This window comes from Hemiscyllium ocellatum, chromosome 34 (genome assembly GCF_020745735.1).
Source record: "Hemiscyllium ocellatum isolate sHemOce1 chromosome 34, sHemOce1.pat.X.cur, whole genome shotgun sequence".
In the NCBI taxonomy this organism is placed as follows: domain Eukaryota; kingdom Metazoa; phylum Chordata; class Chondrichthyes; order Orectolobiformes; family Hemiscylliidae; genus Hemiscyllium; species Hemiscyllium ocellatum.
The window spans coordinates 37,872,747-37,894,690 of NC_083434.1; the positions used below are offsets into that span (position 1 = coordinate 37,872,747).

At 43.2% G+C, this 21,944-nt stretch overlaps 1 protein-coding gene across 7 annotated transcripts in view; it reads right to left on the reverse strand.

Annotated features, from left to right (window-relative positions):
- Positions 1 to 21,944, reverse strand: part of trak1a (trafficking protein, kinesin binding 1a) — a 118,558-nt gene that overhangs the window by 54,811 nt on the left and 41,803 nt on the right. For 4 of the 7 annotated variants that reach the window (XM_060850217.1, XM_060850215.1, XM_060850219.1 and 1 more), the window contains exon 1: positions 12,121 to 12,386. The exons of the other annotated variants lie outside the window; for them this stretch is intronic. In XM_060850217.1, coding sequence (XP_060706200.1) covers positions 12,121 to 12,250 — 130 coding nt within the window. In that variant the 5' untranslated portion in view covers positions 12,251 to 12,386. Of the gene's footprint in view, positions 1 to 12,120; positions 12,387 to 21,944 lie in introns of those variants that run through there. 7 annotated transcript variants of the gene reach the window in all.

A 21,944-nucleotide genomic window follows, 5' to 3' on the forward strand; every position in this document is an offset into this window, starting at 1 on the left:
GCACATCAATGGGAAACAAAGCAATCAGTATTATTTATATGGACTGTAGCTGTGCTGCCTTATCATCAGTATATTAATACACTACAAAGGCTCTTGTGTGTCTGTGAGATTGACCCTACTCTGAGCCAGGAAGCTTGGGTCAAGGCCCACTTGCTCCAAAGAGAAGCATTAACATCTCTGAACATGTTTAAAATAAAAATATGTTGTGGTTCTGTTCGCCGAGCTGGGAGCTTGTGTTGCAAACGTTTTGTCCCCTGTCTAGGTGGGATATGTTTCTATTAATGCATTATAAACAGAAACTTGAAAATGCACAAATGTAACTGCATACACATTCACACACAGGATCCATCTACCAGTTGTAAACTAATTATCTCCAGTGTTGACTCTGGACTTTTGTACAAACTGCAATGCTTCGGGTGTGCCAGAAAGCACGTTCACTGCTCCACAATAAAAATAAAATAGCACATAACAAACAAGCCACTGTGCGTCTATAATTAAATGGCAGGGCAACTGACAATCTCTGGAGTTGGCCAAACTGAAATGAATGCTTTCTGAAATTCCCCAATTATACACTGATTCATGCAGTTCCGTCACATCCACCAGATGTATCTGATTGTGAAAACTACCAGCAACACTTCAAATCTGCATGTGAGCTAACCTATTACAGCAGGCTCAAGACTAAATTCAGAAAATCAGTTTGTTACTGGGTCCAACATGCCTGCAGTTTGAAAGAGTCCTCCAACTCAGTCCTCCTCGTAGGGAGAGGGACAGACTCAGGAGGGAGGCAGACCAAGAAAGATAGACTCCTATCTTTACCTGGTCAGACTTACACGTGAATGCAGACTCAGCTTTATAAATATTTGAAATCTAAACATTTAGCCAATTTCCTTTTTAAATTTACTCAACCCGGTCATTAAACACCTCTAGCATATGCAGAATCAAAGAACAATGCCAAGAGTTGAGAGGAATAGTTGTGAAAGAACAAATCATAATTCCTACACTTCATTCCTTAATAGTAATACTGTCACTTTCAAAATGTTGTCACATTAATTGAACATTTGTTTCTTTGTCTATACTCCAAACTCAAACATGATGCATCACATTGACATGTTGGGCCTTAAGGATCCTGATGAGCCAACATGTCTACTGTGTGGTTGAAGACAGTGAACATGCTTTCCCCTTTTACATGCCCTAGCTGCTTCCTTTCTATAGTGCATAAAGCCAACTGGTAGCAAAACACTAAAGGAGAGTCTCTTTTGGTCAGTACACAGTCTCTCCATCAAGAAGTCCTTAGCAGCACCTCCTCACAGTGACACTTGGGAATGCATGTTGGTTTCAGAAATACTCAAGAGGAGGTTTGGACTTCTTAATATGCAGTGTGTGGGCCCACTGGTACATCAACACACTCCAGTACGGAGATGAACCTAGGGCCAGCAACAGACAGACAGTTCTTCTGTCTTGTGGGCACCTCAGGAGAGCTGAAGGTGAAGGGAGATAAAAAACCTGAAAGAGAAGTAAACGTCCATAGTGTGGAATTGGAGATCAGAGGCGATGCGTGAACAAATATAGGCTTTGCTACAAGCAATTTGTGTAATTGATGTTAGCACCTCCTGCCCCCCAGAAACTGTTCAGAACATGTTCTCTCCAGCAACAGGGACAAGTAATTTCTTGGAGGAGAAAGTGAGGACTGCAGATGCTGGAGACCAGAGTTGAAACGTGTGGTGCTGGAAAAGCGCAGCAGGTCAGGCAGCATCCGAGGAGGAGAATCGATGTTTCGGGCATAAGCCCTTCTTCAGGAATGAGGCTGGTGTGCCAAGCAGGCTGAGATAAAAGGTTAGGGGGGCACTGGGAATATGATAGGTGGAAGGAGATAAGGGTGAGGGTAATAGGCCAGAGAGGGGGTGGGGGGTGGGCAGAGGGGTCGGGAAGATGATTGCAGGTTGAGGGGGTGGTGCCAAATCCAGGGGTTGGGACTGAGATAAGGTGGGGAGAGGGGAAATGAGGAAGCTGGTGAAATCCTTCCCCACCTCTATCAGCGTTCCGGAGAGACAACTCCCTCCACGACTCCCTCATCAGATCCACACCCCCCCCACCAACCCAACCTCCCCTCGCTGCACCTTCCCCTGCAACTGCAAGTAGTGCAAAGCTTGCGCCCACACCTCCCCCCTCACCTCCCTCCAAGGCCCCAATGGATCCTTCAATATCCGTCGCAAATTCACCTGCACCTCCACATACATTATTTACTGTATCTGCTGCACCCAATGAGACAGGCTGCCCACTTGCGGAACATTTCAGGGAACACCTCTGGGACACCCGCACCGACCAACCCAACCGCCCCGTGGCTGAACACTTTAACTCCCCCTCCCACTCCGCCAAGGACATGCAGGTCCTTGGCCTCCTCCATTGCCAGACCCTGGCCACACGACACCTGGAGGAAGAGCGTCTCATCTTCCACCTAGGAACCCTCCAACCACATGGGGTGAATGTAGATTTCTCCAGCTGACTTGTGCCTTGTGAATGATGGGCAAGCTTGATGAGCCAGAAGGTGGGTTACTCGGTGCAGGATTCCTGGTCTCAGAACTGCACTTAGAGTCATAGAGATGTACAGCACGGAAACAGACCCTACGGTCCAACCTGTACATGCCAACCATATATCCCAACCCAATCCAGTCCCACCTGCCAGCACTTGGCCCATATCCTTCCAAACCCTTTCTATTCATATACCCATCCAAATGCCTTTGGTTGTTCTGGTTCAGTTTCTGGTCAATGATAAACCTCCAGGATGTTGATAACTGGGGATTCAGTGATGGTAATGCCATTGAATGGGGCCAGGATATGTTAGCTGAAAATGTGTTGCTGGAAAAGCGCAGCAGGTCAGGCAGCATCCAAGAAACAGGAAATTCGACGTTTTTGGCATAAGCCCTTCATCAGGATTCGGGCATAAGCCCCTGATGAAGGGCTTATGCCCGAAATGAAGAATTTCCTGTTCCTTGGATGCTGCCTGACCTGCTGCGCTTTTCCAGCAATACATTTTCAGCTCTGATACTCCAACATCTGCAGTCCTCACTTTCTCCGCCAGGATATGTTAGGCCATCAAAAACCTCTAGCATAAATTTTTCAATACTGATACCTTGTGGTAAGGTAACATTTTAGAACATGACATTTATCTTCTGATGCTGATGGCCAGGACAAAGTCTTAAAAAATAGATGAGAGTCTGTCCATTTGCTCTTGAAGGTGTTCCTAGATATAGGATATTAGTGCAGCATCTTTAGCTTGGAGGCACCCACTGGCAAGAACACAATTTAGCTGTGTCTTAGATATTGGGTAAGAAAAGCTGAACTACTTTCATCAATGTTGATGTGAGAGCTAAAAAGTACCATAGTCCTCCTGGATCACAAGACTGTGCTGTCATTTTGGAGGGACAGCCAGTGGTGGTTTAACTGAGGGCACCACACATCAGGTGAGGTGAGGTGGGGGGTGGGGGGGTGGGGTGATGCGGAGGTTGAGAGGGAGAGTGCTTCGTGGTAACCTTGGTCAGTGCTGGAATTGAACCCATGCTATAAGCACCAGTGTGCATTACAAACCACACATCCTGGCCACCTCCATTCAACTGAGGCAGTTTTGTGCAGGTGCTGCAGGAATACAGGCTTTCTATGCTTTGAGTTCAGACAGTATGATATCAGCATCTGGAACTTTGCTCATGGCAGATGAGACACTTTTTTCTTTATCTCCTCCGGTGAGGGTTTGCCCATAACAGGCAGCCTTTCTTTTGTGTCTGGAGCTTCCTTGAAGACTCTCTTCTCTCTAGAGTACAACTTAAAGTAATTAACCATCCATTTCTCCAGCTGTTTGTTGTCGTGAGTAATGGACACCCTAGTCTGTATGTATTTTTGCCATTTATTTTGCTGATGGACCTTCTCCGTTTTTAATTCCTTCATATATGTCCCTTACATTTGCTATGTTAAAGGACAAATGAGAATTTATTTACAATTGCAACCAGTAGTTATTGTCACACTGCCTAGCAGTTACTTGGACTTTACTTTGACCATTACTCAGTACATTGAGTCTTCTCAATTGGATCCCTCTTATAGTTAAAGTAGGCCACTTGTCTTCACTGATGGGTTCCATCACAGTGTTGCAAGCTTCAAACCAGTCAGTGTTTTCAACTGTATTGGTCTCTGTCCATTTTCATTTATTTTTTCCTAGGCTATGATGCTGGAGGTGGGGTTGGCCATGACTCATCTCAGTGCCCCTACATTGATATCCCACCCTGTTGGTGAAAATGCTCTGAGTTAAAGATTCTGTTGAGACTAGTGTTAAGTTGCTTGTTGAAATGATCTTTCATCTCAAGTGAAGCACAGTGTTGTAACATAGTTACCCATGAAATTACTTGTGTTGAAAAGTGTAGTGCTGGAAAAGCATAGCAGGACAGGCAGCATCCGAGGAGCAGGAGAATCGACGTTTTGGGCATAAGCCCTTCTTCAGGAATGAGGCTGGTGCACCAAGTGGGCTGAGATAAAAAGGTAGGGGGGAGGGAAACCAGGAATACGATAGGTGGAAGGAGTGAGGGGGAGGGTGATAGGTTGGAGAGGGGGTGGGGATGGAGAGGACGGGAAGAGATTGAGGTCAAGAAAGCGGTGCTGAGTCTGAGGGTTGGGACTGAGATAAGTCCATTTGGATGGGTATATGAATAGGAAGGGTTTGGAAGGATATGGGCCAAGTGCTGGCAAGTGGGACTGGATTGGGTTGGGATATATGGTCGGCATGTACAGGTTGGACTGTAGGGTCTGTTTCCGTGCTGTACATCTCTATGACTCTAAGTGCAGTTCTGAGGCAAGGAATCCTGCACCAAGTAACCCACCTTCTGGCTCATCAAGCTTGCCCATCATTCACAAGGCAAAAGTCAGAAGTGTGATGGAATACTCCCAAACTGCCTAGATGGGTGCAGCTCCAACACTACTCAAGAAGGTGCACACCATTCAGTACAAAGCAGCCCACTCGATTAGCATCCCATCGAACATCTTCAACATTAACTCCCTCCACACACAGTAGCAGCAGTTTGTACCATCGACAAGATGCAAGATTTCTTCGTCTGCAACTTCCAAAACAGGGATCGATAATTTCAGCAACTACATGGGAATACTGTTGCTGGCAATTTCCCCTCCAACGCCCCATCCTGATTTGGAATGATGTCATTGTTTCTTCGCCATTGCTGGGTCAGAATCCCTGAATTCCATTCCTAAGGGCATGCCCCCAGACTGCAGTAATCCAAGGTGGCATCTCACCATCACCTCAAGAGCAATTAGCAATGGGCATAAATACTGAGCCAGCCAGCAACAGTCATATCCCACTGAAAGAAAATGAAATTGCCAGCAATCTGTCACTTGATGTTTGAAATCACCTTACGAATTGCAGAAACTGCAGCCATCGTGTACCAGTCGAATAAAGGAATAACAGCAAATGACTAAGCACTCCAAATTAAAAGTCTACCAAGCCAGTGTCCTCTGCACTCCTCTGCTATGGCATGGCTTGGGTCAGACAGAAGAAAAAAAATTAGCAGTTTCCACCTCCATTGTTTTAAACTTAACTGTGAAATTTTGTCAGGACACCTTTAACAGCGGTCCTTGTGCATGCTAATCCCATCAGCAGACATTCATTGCTAAGCCAATGGCATTTCAGTTACAGTCACTAGGTATTGCTCTGTTATATATCTGGAGACCTCCTGTACAGTGACCTGAGTATTGGGCTGTGACTTACAACAAGTCCATACCTCCACTACAATGACTCCAATTGCTAAGACGTAAAGACAATAGATACTGACAACTAGATGACAGCTGTGACTTCTGGAGGTTGACCGTTTGGAAGGGGCAAGCAGAAATGGAAGCTCACCAGAGAATTCTGCACCATCTTCGTTCACTGACATCCTTTGCAATAAATGGAGAGACTGCCATGTTCAAGTGGGGGCAACAGATGATGCACAACAGTAGACTATCAAGGTGCAAGCTAACATTTTATGAGACACAAGGCTGTTACTCCATTATTCAAACAAATATGAGAGAATTAGTCCCTCCAGCGTTATAATGTGTTGTGAACTCACTCGATACCCATACATCTATATTTAATGTCATTAACCTTGTTTTTGAATCAGAAGAGTCTAGGATTAAACAATTTTTTTAAAACAATCTGTGCAGAAGCAAATTTAGCTTCTCTCCTAGAGAGGAGATCAAGACAGTTTATGGAATAAGTCACCTCAGCAGGACAGCAGTTTGTTAAGCTTCTGAAACAAGAGAGTTTGTTTAGAAATCTGCAGGTCACTGGACATGAGATTATTTAGGCTCTAGGATTTATGAAAAGATCATATTGGCAGACTTGGAAAGCAGCCATAGAATCGTCTCCACGATAAAGAAATTGTAAAAAGACAGTTAATTAGAATGTGAAGAGTTGAGAGATGGGTATAAATTCACTAGACTGTAATCTCTATCAGATAGTGTTGGGAAGCAGGCTGAAATTTTGGTCTACAGCGAGGTCATTCTTCAATATTTAGATTGTTTGCGGTGCCTTTTTTCTTTGTCTGCACTAAAGAAATTCTACAGCCTTATATCAACATTCCTCAGTGACAAACCACCATGTAAACTCACTTCAAAGCCAGATTTCATTCTGGGATGACTTGTTCAGTAACACCAATCAGGTAGGGTCATAACAATATGCTGAAAATGTGCTGCTGGAAAAGCGCAGCAGGTCAGGCAGCATCCTAGGAACAGGAGATTCGACGTTTCGGGCATAAGCTGCGCTTTTCCAGCAACACATTTTCGGCTCTGATCTCCAGCATCTGCAGACCTCACTTTCTCCTCATAACAATATGCTAAAAGGATTCTGCGAACATTTATCACAATAGTGTAAACTACAAAAAGTATTTTTTTTAGGATAAAAAAGTGAAGACTGAGCACATTAGACACCTTCATTCATTTACGTGTAACTCACTGAATGGGGATAGTTACTGAAACATTACCACAGAAACCAAAGATAGGAGCAGGATAATCCATCCCTTGAGCCTGTTCTGCTATTCAATATGATCATGGGTGATCGAGTTCAATAACCTAAGCCTATCCTCTCCCATATCCCTTCATCCTTTTAGACACCGCAGCTTTATTTACCTCCATCTTGAAAACATAATGCTTTGGCCTCAACCACTTTTTGCAGTCATTTCCACAGACTCACCGCTCTCTGGGTGAAGAAATATCTCATCTCAGTCCGACTAGATTTACCCCTTATCCCTAAACTATGACCATATCTTTCCTGCATTTAACCTGTTAGAATCTGGTAAAATACCAATCCCGTCCAATTCTTCTGAACACCAGAGAATATCGTCCTAACTGACTCAATCTCTCAAATGCCAGTCCTGCTGTCCCAGGAATCAGTCAGGCAAACCTTTGCTGCACTCCCACGATTGTAACAGTATCCTACCTCAGATAAAGAGACCAAAATGCACACAACATTCCAGGTGTGACCTCACCAATACCCAGTATAATTGAAGACAGACATCCTTGTTCCTGTACTCTCATCTTCTTGTTAAAAAGGCCAACACATCGTTTACCTTCTTAACTGCTTGCTGCACCTGTGCACTTACTTTCAGCCACTGGTGCACAAGGTCATCCAGGTCTCATTGAGCATTCCCCTTTCCCAACTTAGAGATTCAAGTAATAATCCACCTTCCTATTTTTGCTACCAAAGTGGACAACCTCACATTTATCCCCATTATACTGCATCTGTCCATTTGTGCATTTGTGGGCGGCACGGTGGCACAGTGGTTAGCACTGCTGCCTGAGACCCGAGTTCAATTCCCGACTCAGGCGACTGACTGTGTGGAGTTTGCACGTTCTCCCCGAGTCTGCGTGGGTTTCCTCCGGGTGCTCCGGTTTCCTCCCACAGTCCAAAAATGTGCGGGTCAGGTGAATTGGCCATGCTAAATTGCCCGTGTTAGGTAAGGGGTAAATGTAGGGGTACGGGTGGGTTGCGCTTCAGCGGGTCGGTGTGGACTTGTTGGGCCGAAGGGCCTGTTTCCACACTAAGTCTAGTCTAGTCTAGTCTGTCCACTCACTCAGCTTATCCAAATCACATTGAAACATCTCTACATCCTCCTCACAGCTCACCCTTCCACTCAGCTTTGTGTTATCTGCAAATTTTGAAATATTACGTTTAGTTCCCTCCTATTAGCATAAATATAAAATTCCAATATATATAACAATTAAAATATATAATGGTGGTAGTACTGATCGCTGCGGTACCCCACTAGTCACTGCCTTCCATTCAGAAAAGCAACCCTTTTTTAAAAACTCTATTTCCTGTTTGCTAAGCAATTTTCCACCCATCTCAACACACTACCCCCTAATCCCATGCAGTTTAAATTTTTATACATTAATCTAAGCGGGACTTCAAAAGCATTCCAAAATTCTAAATAAACCACATCTCCTGGCTCTCCCGATCAACTCCACTAGTAACATCCACAAAGAATTCTAGTTGGTTTCTCAAGTATGATTTACCTTTTATAAATCCATGTTGACTGTCTCATTCTACTACTAAGTGCTGTACTATAAAATTCTTGATAGTGGACTCTAGCATCTTCCCCCTTACTGATAGAAAACAGAATTGTACACCAATGAGTTTGACATCTACCTCCCTTTTTAAATAGTAGGGTTACATTAGCAACCCTCCAATCTGTAGGAACAGTTGCAGAGTTTTAGAATCTTGGAAGATGGCCAATGTTTCTAAGGCCACTTAAGTCCTCTGGGTTGCAGACAAGCAGACCCTGTGGATTTTTCAATCCCATTAATTTCTCCAACACCCTTTCTCAACTAGAACAGATTTGGTTCAGTTCCTCTATCTCATTAAGTCGTGTGTTTCCCAGCATTTCTGGTATGATATTCATGTCCTCCTTCGTGAAGGCAGAAGTATGAATTTAGTTTGTTGGATATTTATTTTTTTCCCCATTATAAAATGTTTTCTCCACACAATGGTCAATATAATCAATTGTGGGTTGCCATTCTCCTCTGATCTTCCAATGCCCCACCCCATTTCTCAACAGCAATTTCAACCTGTGGAAAATTCTTGGAATCAGATGAAGAACACAAAAACCTCCTCAATAGAAATCAAACATATTCTTAGAAAACATAGCTCATCCTTGCATTTTCTTTTCAATGACAGTTTCTCATCCCGCAATACTGAATTTCTTAGCTCCCTGGAGATGCTTCTAAAAGGTTTGACACCAATACGTTTAATGAGTATAAATTACTAGACATGCACAATAGGTATGCACCTATTTCCGAGGCATTATTTACCCCCCAGACATTTGGAAAGACTTAAAACAACAACAAACAAACAGAAACAACATGGGTTTGCAAAAGGGAAATCACGTTTGACAAATTGTGAGCATTCTTGGAGGATATCAAAAGTAGAGTTGATAAAGGAGAACCGATAGATACAATACATTTGGAATTTTTCAAGTGGGAAAGAACTAACTAGGGGAATTGTGCAAGGATCAATCCCAAGTCCTCAATTATTTACTCTCTGTATTAATGATTTGGAGGTGGGGCATCATGTAATGCAAATTTGCTGGTGATAGAAAATGGGTGGGAGGGTATGTTATGATGAGGTAAGCTGCACAGGGGTACAGATAAATGGAATGAGTGGGAAAAATCTTGGCAGGTGCAATTTAATGTAGGAAAGTTTGAGGTCATGTACTTTGAAACGTCAAAGGCAGATTATTCTTCAAGTGGAGAGAAACACCAAAATAAAAAAGGACAGTGCAAAGGAATGTGTGTGTTTTTGTGCATGAAACTCAAAATGTTAGCAAGCTGATGCAGCAAGTAATGAAAATGACAACTGGAATTGTTTCTTTTATTGTTGGGGGTTTGGAGTTCAAAAACAGGGAAGCCTTGTTACCACTGTACATCGCGTTGGTGAGCCTGCACATGGGATACTGCATAAATGTTTGGTCCCTGTATTTAAAGAAAGGCACATTGGCATTGGCAGCAATTTAAAAGTGATTTACTAGTCTGATTCCTGGAATGAATCAAGAACAACTAAAATAGCTTAGGTCTTTGTTCATTAGAGTTTAGAAGAATGAGGGGTGATCTGATTGAAACATTCAATTTTCTGATGGAGTTTAATAGGGTAGGTGTTGAGATGTTGCCACCAGTGTTGGAATCTCACAATTAGGGGCATTACTGCAGAATAAGGGAATATTCGTTTAAAACTAAGGTGCAAAGGAATTTCTTCTCCCACAGGGTTGTGGATATCTGGAATTCTCTACCCTGAGACTATTACAGGTTAGATCACAAAGTACTTAAGAGATGGATTGATTAATTGAAGAAAGGTCAGGCAGTTGATAGAGATACTGAGTACAAACAGAACAGGAGTAGTGATCTGAAGCAGATCAACAATGACCTTGTTAAATGGCAGAGCAAGGAAAAGGGCTGAATGGCTTACTGTCGCTTCTATTTATAATGTCCTTATGAAATAGGATACATAGTCATTTAGCTTTTTCTAAAACAAAAGCACTCAGGACAGGCTCTAACAGCACTCAAATTCCTCAACATCTAAGACAAAGCATTCCAACCAATGGTTTTTTTAATATAAAAATCATTCACCCCTTCACTGCTGCTTCCATCTGGGAAATGCACAGTTGCCAAGTCTTCTCTATCAGATTATAAACATGCCTGTATCGGGACCACGTGCAGGTCATTCAATCCCTTAAACCTTGTGCCCGATTCAAATAAGATCATCGAATGGATTTCTCAAATCCAAAACCTCAACCAAATAGAAGTACAGGGTCAGCAGGCACACAGGAAGACCAGCTACAAGAAACTCTGCACCAAGTTACACTTTAAGCTTCCAATTCAGAACATCAATGATGCCTTCACTGTCACTGGGATAAAGTGCTGGGACCTTTCTCCCTCCTTCACCAGCATTCTCTTTCTCTCTCTCTTTTTCTCTCTCTCTCTCTCTCTCTCTCCCTCTCTCCCCAACCCAAACCCCCACCACCACCCACCCTATTAAAAAATCTCTGAAAGGAGAATCAAAGCCACACGGACTGGAGCAACTTAAAGTAGTGGATCAGCATCCCCCTCCATATTGAGGATTAGGGACAGGCTGCAAGTGCTAGCTTTACCATTCAACTCTCAATTTCCATTAACACATAAAAAGGCCTTTTTTTCCCCTATATCAGGATTACCAATTTTTCATTGACACCTCAAAATAAAAAAAACTTAATGAATACAAGATTATTGCCTGATTTATACTTAAAAGTAATTTTAAACAGTACATAACAAGAACTTAAGAATTAGAAGGCAGTCATTCAGCCCCTCGATCTCGTTCCACCATTTAATACAATTGTAGCTGATCTAACCTCAGTTCCATTCCACTCCACTTGTCAGCCCATTCTCCATTATCCTTTATGCCAATCTACTCAAGTCACATGTAGCTATTTTAGTTTTATCAGAGAACGATAAATGTTTATCTGTTCCCTAGTTGAAATTGCAACCTTAATATTTTTGCATAACCTTTTCTGAATGTCACTGGCAAAGATTCACAGCCCAAAGCAGGTACAGCATCCACTTTGAAACTGGTGGACAGGTCAACGCAAAATTATTTATTACTATTCCCTTATTGGTGGGCTATTTCAAAACCCTGAATCTAGAAACACCCATGTCACTCGGGACATCACTTGCTAAGCACCTCTGTTGTGGGTCAGATATGTAACCTACTTGCTTCAAATGGTCACAAAGAGGCAGTTCTGAATATGAAAATAGCACTTTTGATAAAATGCACTCCAAAAATAGAGAGAAGTATCAAGGAACCGTACAGCATAAAGTCCTTTAGATAAATCATTTATTGATGCCAGATCATCATCAAAGCTTGATATTTGTTTTTTTTTATGGGGAGGGGCAGGGAAGGGGAGGTGGGGAGAGTGCAAAAGAAAGCATTTAAAATTTTCAAATTACTGCTAAAGAGTTGTGCAGAAACATGTATTCTTGTAATTTCAGATGAAATTTGAGTCAGTGAAATTAAAATGCACAGAAAGTGATCTTACTAAAATAAGAAAAATGATCAAGAACTGTTACCTTCTTCCAACAGGGTCCATTGTTCGTTCTCAAATGTAAAGAGACTGCTGTTACCATTCAGTTCACTTGCTGGACAGCTGTCATTCTCCAGGCATTTCTCAAGAGAGATTTCCAGTGCTTTAGACATCATCAGAATCTAAAACCTGCTAAAAGGGCAGATGGCATTGCCCAGAAACTGGTGCCATCCCTTTGCACTCTTGGGAAACGAGTGGCCAGTTTAACGTTACATTTTCCTCACCAAACACAAAGACAGACATCTTCATGACAGAACCATCTAAAAATGGTGAGTGACCAGTATGGTTACAGAACAGGTATGGTTAATCCATTGTTTCAAAACAGACTGAGGGATGTCAGATTCCTAGCCACTACAATAAACATATTTTGCAGCACATCGTTCATGAACCTAATTTGAAGGAATACAAATGTTAACCAGAAATAATTTCACTGTGTGACAAACCATTTTTTCCGACATGATAATTAATCTTGTTAAACACCATCTAGAATTCAAAACTTAAAGCTTCACCCCTACAATCCAAAGGAAAATGGCACAATCTACATGCCATAGCAACCTCATGAGGAAGCATGTAAAAGGTGTGTTGTAAACAAGACCCACCCTACACAATCACTAGTGGTGATCCTTTTTCAATAATCATCTTTTTACACTGATGACATGCAGAATCTTGGTTTGGAATACTTTTCAGAATAAGATCCTTAAATAGTCAAACTGGATGACTTAATGTAAGTGAAATCAATTTAGTGCATGAAGGTATTTGCCTTTAAATGTCACGAGTCTGTCACCAGTAACATTTGCTACAAGCAACTGTGTAATCAGAGAAATTACTGCTCTCAGATAAAACCATTTCAGCTAGCTGGCTGAGCACGTACAAGCACAGTCTTGGTTCATTGCTCCAACAATTTTTCAGTCACTCTCTACAGCAATGCATTTGGACAATAAGAAAGTCAGACAATGTCTCACTCTATAGCCATTTATATTGCTCGAAGGGAGCCCAATGCTAATGCACAATTCAGTGGGAAGTCGAGCTGAAGTTTGGTAGTCTGACCATATCCATGTAGGGCCAAGGGCTTACCAGCAGAGTTATCCAGGTGTTACACACCATAGCTTGAATGGACTGACAGCCAAAGGGCCAAATCCTATAAGATACCAGTTGAGATCAGAGGTCATGGAAGGAGTGAGTCACAACCAAGGATGGAGAGTAAGTTTGGGTTGGACAGGTAGGCAAAACTGCTTGAAATTGCAATGGGTTCACAGACTTTAGAAGTTACAACATAGAATAGCAACTTTAGAGTTCAATTGCATGACTTTGGCTCATTATAGATGACACCTTTAATATTTAAAAATCACGAAACACCAGACTATAGTCCAACAGGTTTATCTGGAAGTGCTTCATCAGGAGCAGCGCTCCAAAAGCTAGTATTTCCGAATAAACTTGTAGGATCATAACCTGGTGTTGTGTGATATTTAATTTTGCTCACCCCAGTCCAATACAAGCACCTCCACACTTTTGATATTGACACTATTTCTGTAGAAATGGATAGTTATTGTCCTTTTCTACACATTAGTTCATGTGACATATGTCACGAAGATAGGGCTGTTTTTGAGACAGAAGTCTTTAAGTTTATTTATGACACGAGCTGTTTATACAGTTACAATACTTATGATCAGGACCATATTCACTAAGTTTAGAAGAATGAGGGGGGTCGCTCAGAAATCTTAAGGCAAACACAAGAAGGATTTTCCCGATGACCAGGTAGCCCAGAACCAGGGAACACAGTCCAAGGATACAGTGTGGCCCATTTAGGACTTAGATGAGGAGAAATCATAGAATCATAGAGTCATACAGCACGGAAACAGACACTTTGGATGTTTTCACCCAGACAGTGGCAAGCCTGTGGATTTCTCTACCACAAAAATCAGTGGAGCCCAAAACATTAAATGTTTTCAAGAGGATGTTTTAGTTCTTAGACCTAAAGGGATCAAAGGGTATTGGGCAAAAGTGGAAACTGGGGATTGAGTAGGATGCTCAGCCAAAAGGTGATCATGTTGAATAGCAGAACAGGTTTTGAAGGGCTGAATGGCCTAATACTTTTCCTATTTTTGGTGTTCACTCACACACACAGTCTGAATTCCGTGCTTAATGACATTATTGTCTGTTATAAACATACACAGTTGACTGACTGAACACACTGCACTAACTCCATTACACAGAGCATGAAGGCAGGTAATCTTTATTCTGAAACAACTGGAAGATTAGTAGAGGTCTTCAGCCTCAAGGCACGGTAGATGAAACAGATGAAGCAGATAGGGAGAATCCATTCCTACTCGTACAAAGAATAAGTACGATAGGGCATAGATTTCAACTGACCTGGAAAAGAAGCAAGGAAAATCATCCTCACTCAGGAAGTAGTTCAGGTATGGAATTCACTGCCTGGAAGTATAGTGGAGGAAGGTTCAATTGAGGCATTTAAGGGGATGATTATTTGGATAAAAATAAATGTCCAAGGTTCTAGAGAGGAAGGAGATTGGCATTAGGTAATAGTGCCAATTTAGTGAGCCAGTAGAGACACAATAGGCTGAATAGCCTTTTTATGCTGTTACACTTGCGATTCTGTGATCATGCATCAGGCAGTGGCCTATAAAAAAAGGTACAAGCCTGACTGGTAACGTAACAAAGAACCAACTGCTTCATGTTTTGGAATGAGAAATAACCAAATCAATAAATGTGGACACAGGCCTGCGCTGAGTCAGCACTTATACTGAGCCAAGTAGAACACTTCATGCACTGAAATGTTATTTGTGAGATAATGGCAACAGAAAATATTAAACTTGCACCACTGGAACCACAGAACTGTTCAAGAGGTTTTAAAAGGCATCAAAAATGAAAAGAAACAAGGTTCAGCCCCATTTTTGAAATAATTCTGTTCTAGTCCCTATGTATGGTTTTTGCTCACAGGAAAGTAGCCAAATGATACTTTGTTCCACTAAGCCATCAGGAATACATGTTTGTTTTCATCTATTACCTGCCAAAATGAATCTATAAGAATTCCTGTTCAAACCCAAACTCTCAATCGTAAAACAAAATGCAAAATATTTAAACCTGCAACGTAACTCATGACAGAAATCCTGTCTTGATCCACGGAGTTCGGGTACAAAATGTTCTATCACAATTTTAAGGACAAAATAAAACAAATTTGGCATTAAGAATCAGACGTGATTCCATGACCAAAGCACAAAATTTGATCACAATGGTCCCACCCAATGACCTATTTGGAAGTAAATGTCCATTAAATATGAACCATAAAGGCATGACTGAATTACATTTGTGACTCATCTCCTTAAGATAGAAATTATTGCATAGCTTTGTTTAAACAAAATCAGCACAAGGTTCATTCCTTGTTCCTCACCATGGCCAACAGAGGAAGAAGCAAAATACTGCAGGTGCTGGAAATCTAAAATATAAAGAAAATAAATTGCTAAGAATACCCAACGGTTCTGGCAGATGGGCAAAACGTACTAAGGAACGAGAGTTCCACCATTCAAGAAGATCGTGACTGATCTGATGATAACTTGAACTCTGCATGCCTGCATAACCCAGATAGTCTTTCAGACCCTTGGTAATCAAGAACCTATAAGCCCTAAAAATATTGAAAGATTCTGCTTCCAAGATTCTGAAACAAAGAGAAAGAGTCAGAAAAGGAAATGGAACTGACCTGAAGCAAGTACAATGGTGATGCAGAGATACAAATGAGTGAGCTTACAATTGGAGTGAAAAGAGGACGACTTTTTAAAATGTCCAAAATAGGGAAGAGTGGGGGAATGAGACCAGTAAAATTACTGCAGCATCAACAAAGGCCTCTGTTACATTGTAACCATTTGGTGATTCTAGACTGAAATGAGAAGGTCCCATTGTCAGTCTCTCTCTGGATGGCTACATAATGAATTCCTATCCCTGGATTCTTTACCAGATCATGTTGTAATTAGAATGAGTGACAACATTGATCCGTATATATCCAATCTACTCAACACATTGCACCACACAGATAGAGTCCAAATCATCTCTTTGCAACATCCTTCTTATCATAATCCACATTTGATTGTGCCAACGTATGGCTGCACATATAGCATTGCACCACCACACATGGAGATCAGAGCCAAACCCATAAGTAAACAAATGATTCAGAGTTACACGTATCTTAGATTAACCTTGGCTGGAATAACTCTCTGCTCAATGAAAAAAATACTGTTAATGGCAGGCTCCCTAGCAACCTGAGAGATAATCATGAACAATGCAAAGCCAGTACTTGGGATTCACTGGCTAATAACTACTTCTCAATTTACTCAAGTAACATTCACACCACACAAATGGCAGGCAATGGCCATCTCCAATAACAGACATAGGAGAAAGTGAGAACTGCAGATGCTGGAGATCAGAGTAGAGGATTGTGCTGCTGGAATAGCACAGCAGGTCAGGCAGCATCCGAGGAGCAGGGGAATCAACGTTTCGGGCATAAGCCCTTCTTCTTGAAAGGTTTATGCCTGAAACATCGATTCTCCTGCTCCTCGGATGCTGCCTGACCTGCTGTGCTTTTCCAGCACCACACAATCAACTCCAATAAGAGACAGACAATCTAACCACCACCTCATGACATTCAATGGTGTTACCATTACTGAATTCCCCATTATCGACATCCTGCAGGTTATCATTGATCAGTACTCACCACATAAATACAATGGCTACAAGAGCAGGTCAGAGGATAGGAATACTTGAACAACTTACCTCCTGATGGAATACTCCCCACTTGCCCGGTTGAGTACAGTTCCAACTTTCAGGAAGCTTGACAACATTCAAGACAAAGTAGCCTGCTTGATTAGCACAGCATCCACTCCCTCCACCACCTGGCCCTCAGTAGCAGCTGTGTGTACTACCTACAAAATGTACTGCTGAAATTCAAAAAGATCCTTATACAGCATCTTCCAAATCCACAATCGCTTCTGTCTAGTAGGACGTGGACAGTAGATATGTGGGAATACCAACCATCTGTAAGCTCCCCTCTAAGCCATTCACCATCCTGACTTGGAAATATTAACATTCCTTTCATGTTGCTCTGTCAAGATCTTGGAATTCCAATTCCAATTGCATTGTGGGTTTACCAACAGCACATAGACAGCAATGGTTCAAGAAGGCAGCTCACCACCAACTTCAAGGACAACTAGGGATGGCCAATAAATGCAGGTCCAGCCAGTGATGGCCATCTTCCACAAGTGAATAAAAAATAGCTGCTAGCACCAAACACTTATTCATTCTGAAATCTGATTCAACTGCTGAGTCCAATGTTTTATTTCAGGAGTCATCTAAACATTTTGTAACAATTTCGAAGAGAAATTTCACATCCTGAAGTTCCATTATCAAGTCAACTTGTCATTGGAATGCAGCCTCAAGAGATATCACTAGACATCAAGAACAATTATTTAAACACATTAGGAGATTTGAACCATCTCAGTGAGCATGATTCACACAAGGGATGACGTTCAGCACAAGTTTAGAACTTATAAACCATAAAAGGCAATATTTACAGAGCCAATCAAATCCTTCAAGGCTAGTCTCAATCACTAACCAAAACTGTTCACTACACATCAATGGATTAACCTGTCAATAGGAGACTGCTACATCTCACTGGGGTACCATGCTGTGGCAATCAAGACTTTCCCCAAAGTCATCACAAAAGTTAAAGATTTTCTAAAAGTATACAAATATCCCAACTTACATGTCTCTTTAGGTCCAGGTTAACAGAAAGCATGGACCAGGTTTTCATAGTTAACAATTATTTCTAATAAATGCAATTATAGCTACAGGTAAACAATTATAAACTGCTGACATAACTTTAATAGTTAGAACTCTAAAATCCTTATAAAACTCTAAATACATGAAGAAGAAAAATAGTTTCCAGGGTGGAAGGAGAGACTGCGAAAGCATTTCAATGGTCCCTGGCCACAGGGTTTGCTGAGAAAATCCTTTTGGCTTGTGAAGCTCTGCTGCTCCTCAATCTTCCTACCCCAAAGACTTCCACTCGTTTGCAGGAAACACGGGGCGATTGGTTCACAATATCTCTGACATATTGATTCAGAGCCACAGCTTACAGCGACTGATGAAGGAAGTACACTGGCTTTATTCAGGCTTGAGTGGTACCGTGGTTACCATTGCTGCCTCACAGCGCCAAGGACCCAGGTTTGATTCCAGCCTCAGGCTAGTGTCCGTGTGGAGTTTGCATATTCTCCCTGCATCTGTGTGGGTTTCCTCCCAGAGTCCAAGGATGTGCAGATTAGGTGGATTGGCCGTAGTAAATGTGGCGTTACAGGAATAGGGTGGGATAGTCTCTAGAGAGTTGGTGCATACTTGATGGGCTAAATAACCTCTTTCCGCACTATAGGAACTCTATGATTCTCTGAGAGAAAAAGAGCTCCTTCCTTTATGGAGGTCCAATGGCTTCTTATCAAACATTCATACCCCAAGCTGTTCAGTTCCATGGGAATCGATCACAGTCACATAGAAGGCCTAAGTGGACAAATGGTTGCCATTTAGCTACTTGTTGTTAACCACATCTCCCTTTGTACATAACTCATGGCTACAGTTTGTATGGGGTAACATCTCCTACTGCTTGAACAAACAGGTGTGTAAACATGACTTGCAATGAGTGTCAGGTGACTTGCCTCTTATAAAAAGGTGTGGTAATCATTTTCACAATACTTGTTTTTAATTAAGCGAACAGTCCATTTCCCATTTCAGACAACAGAGACACAAACCAATAAAAAGGCATGGTCATTATGATAGACACAAAGTAACTTTCACATTTTCCCAGCTCTAACGACTACATTGGATGTTCACAACTGAAAGGTATTACCAGATACTCTAATCACCAATTCATCAGCTGATTGAGACAACTCAGGGAAATAATACAAATTCTATTACAGTGCATGGATAGGATAAATAGACAAAGTCTTTTCCCTGGGGGTGGGGCGTCCACACCTAGAGGGCATAGGTTTAGGGTGAGAGGGGAAAGATATAAAAGAGACCTAAGGGGTAACTTTTCACACAGCGGGTGTATGGAATGAGCTGCCAGAGGAGGTGGTGGGGGCTGGTACAATTGCAACATTTAGGAGGCATTTGGACAGGTATATGAATAGGAAGGGTTTGGAGGGATATGGGCCAGGTGCTGGCAGGTGGGATTAGATTGGGTTGGGATATATGGTCAGCATGGACAGGTTGGACCGAAGGGTCTGTTTCCATGCTGTACATCTCTATGACCCTATGAGATGCAGCAACAAGAGCTTTCATGGGGGCAACTCCTGCACATCCATACATGAACATCTTTACAACTTAAAATATATTGGAGTCTGCATAAATTATAGTTACGCCCAAATATAAAGTTGGGACAGAACATGCCAGAATGCATGAAGACCACAAATTTATTCAATGTGTGAGAACTATACTGTAAGAACTCTAATAAGATCTGACTTCCAAAACATTTTTAATTGATCAAAAACATCAGACATTCATAGAAATTCACATAACAGAAGGAAGCCAGTCAACCTATTCTGTCTGTTCCTACTGAGCAAGGAGGTAGCCGTTTCATCCCACTTTCCACCTCCTCCTAGCCTGCGAGGTTGCAGCAAGCTAAGTGCACGTCCAAGCATATTTTTAATATCCATGTGCTGAGTTGATGCTTCTACAACCTTTCCGAGTAGAGTTCCAGATTTTTCTTCCCACCTAAACTCCCAAGATCCTTCTGCCAATGGCTTTCGACTTATTAGTGAAAAAGGTGAGGTCTGCAGACGTTGGAGATCAGAGCTGAAAATGTGTTGCTGGTTAAAGCACAGCAGGTTAGGCAGCATCCAAGGAACAGGAAATTCGACGTTTCGGGCCAGAGCCCTTCATCAGGAATGAGGAGAGTGTGCCAGGCAGGCTAAGATAAACTGTAGGGAGGAGGGACTTGGGGGAGGGGCGATGGAGATGTGATAGGTGGAAGGAGGTCAAGGTGAGGGTGATAGGCCGGGGTGGGGTGGGGGCGGAGAGGTCAGGAAGAAGATTGCAGGTTAGGAGGGCGGTGCTGAGTTCGAGGGAATCGACTGAGACAAGGTGGGGCGAGGGGAAATGAGGAAACTGGAGAAATCTGAGTTCATCCCTTGTGGTTGGAGGGTTCCCAGGCGGAAGATGAGGGGCTCTTCCTCCAACCGTCGTGTTGTTATGTTCTGGCGATGGAGGAGTCCAAGGACCTGCATGTCCTCGGTGGAGTGGGAGGGAGAGTTAAAGTGTTGAGCCACGGGGTGGTTGGGTTGGTAGGCCCGGGCGTCCCAGAGGTGTTCCCTGAAGTGTTCCGCAAGTAGGCGGCCCGTCTCCCCAATATAGAGGAGGCCACATCGGGTGCAGCGGATGAAATAGATGATGTGTGTGGAGGTGCAGGTGAATATGGAAGGATCCCTTGGGGCCTTGGAGAGAAGTAAGGGAGGAGGTGTGGACGCGAGTTTTGCATTTCCTGTGGTTGCAGGGGAAGGTGCCGGGAGTGGAGATTGGGTTGGTGGGGGGTGTGGACCTGACGAGGGAGTCGCGAAGGGAGTGGTCTTTGTGGAACGCTGATAGGGGAGGGGAGGGAAATGTATCCCTGGTGGTGGGGTCTGTTTGGAGGTGGTGAAAATGACGGCGGATGATACGCTGTATACGGAGCTTGGTGGGGTGGTAGGTGAGAACCAGTGGGGTTCTGTCTTGGTGGCGGTTGGAGGAGCAGTGCTCAAGAGCAGAGGAGCGGGAAGTGGAGGAGATGCGGTGGAGGGCATCATCGATCACGTCTGGGGGGAATCTGCGGTCCTTGAAGAAGGAGGCCATCTGGGCTGTACGGTATTGGAACTGGTCCTCCTGGGAGCAGATGCGGCAGAGACGAAGGAATTGGGAATATTGGATGGCGTTTTTACAGGGGGCAGGGTGGGAGGAGGTGTAGTCTAGGTAGCTGTGGGAGTCAGTTGGTTTATAGTAGATGTCTGTGTTGAGTCGGTCACCCGAGATAGAAATGGAAAGGTCTAGGAAGGGGAGGGAGTTCACCTGCACCTCCACACACATCATCTATTTCATCCGCTGCACCCGATGTGGCCTCCTCTATATTGGGGAGACGGGCCGCCTACTTCCGGAACACTTCAGGGAACACCTCTGGGATGCCCGGACCAACCAACCCAACCACCCCGTGGCTCAACACTTTAACTCTCCCTCCCACTCCACCGAGCACATGCAGGTCCTTGGACTCCTCCATCACCAGAACATAACAACACGACGGTTGGAGGAAGAGCACCTCATCTTCTGCCTGGGAACCCTCCAACCACAAGGGATGAACTCAGATTTCTCCAGTTTCCTCATTTCCCCTCGCCCCACCTTGTCTCAGTCGATTCCCTCGAACTCAGCACCGCCCTCCTAACCTGCAATCTTCTTCCTGACCTCTCCGCCCCCACCCCACCCCGGCCTATCACCCTCACCTTGACCTCCTTCCACCTATCACATCTCCATCGCCCCTCCCCCAAGTCCCTCCTCCCTACAGTTTATCTTAGCCTGCCTGGCACACTCTCCTCATTCCTGATGAAGGGCTCTGGCCCGAAACGTCGAATTTCCTGTTCCTTGGATGCTGCCTAACCTGCTGTGCTTTAACCAGCAACACATTTTCAGTTTCGACTTATTACCCACGTTTGTTAACCTCTGCGCAAACGGGAGTAGGTCAACCTGACCCACTCTTTCTTGGGCCTTTCTAATTTGGCAGACCTTGACTCA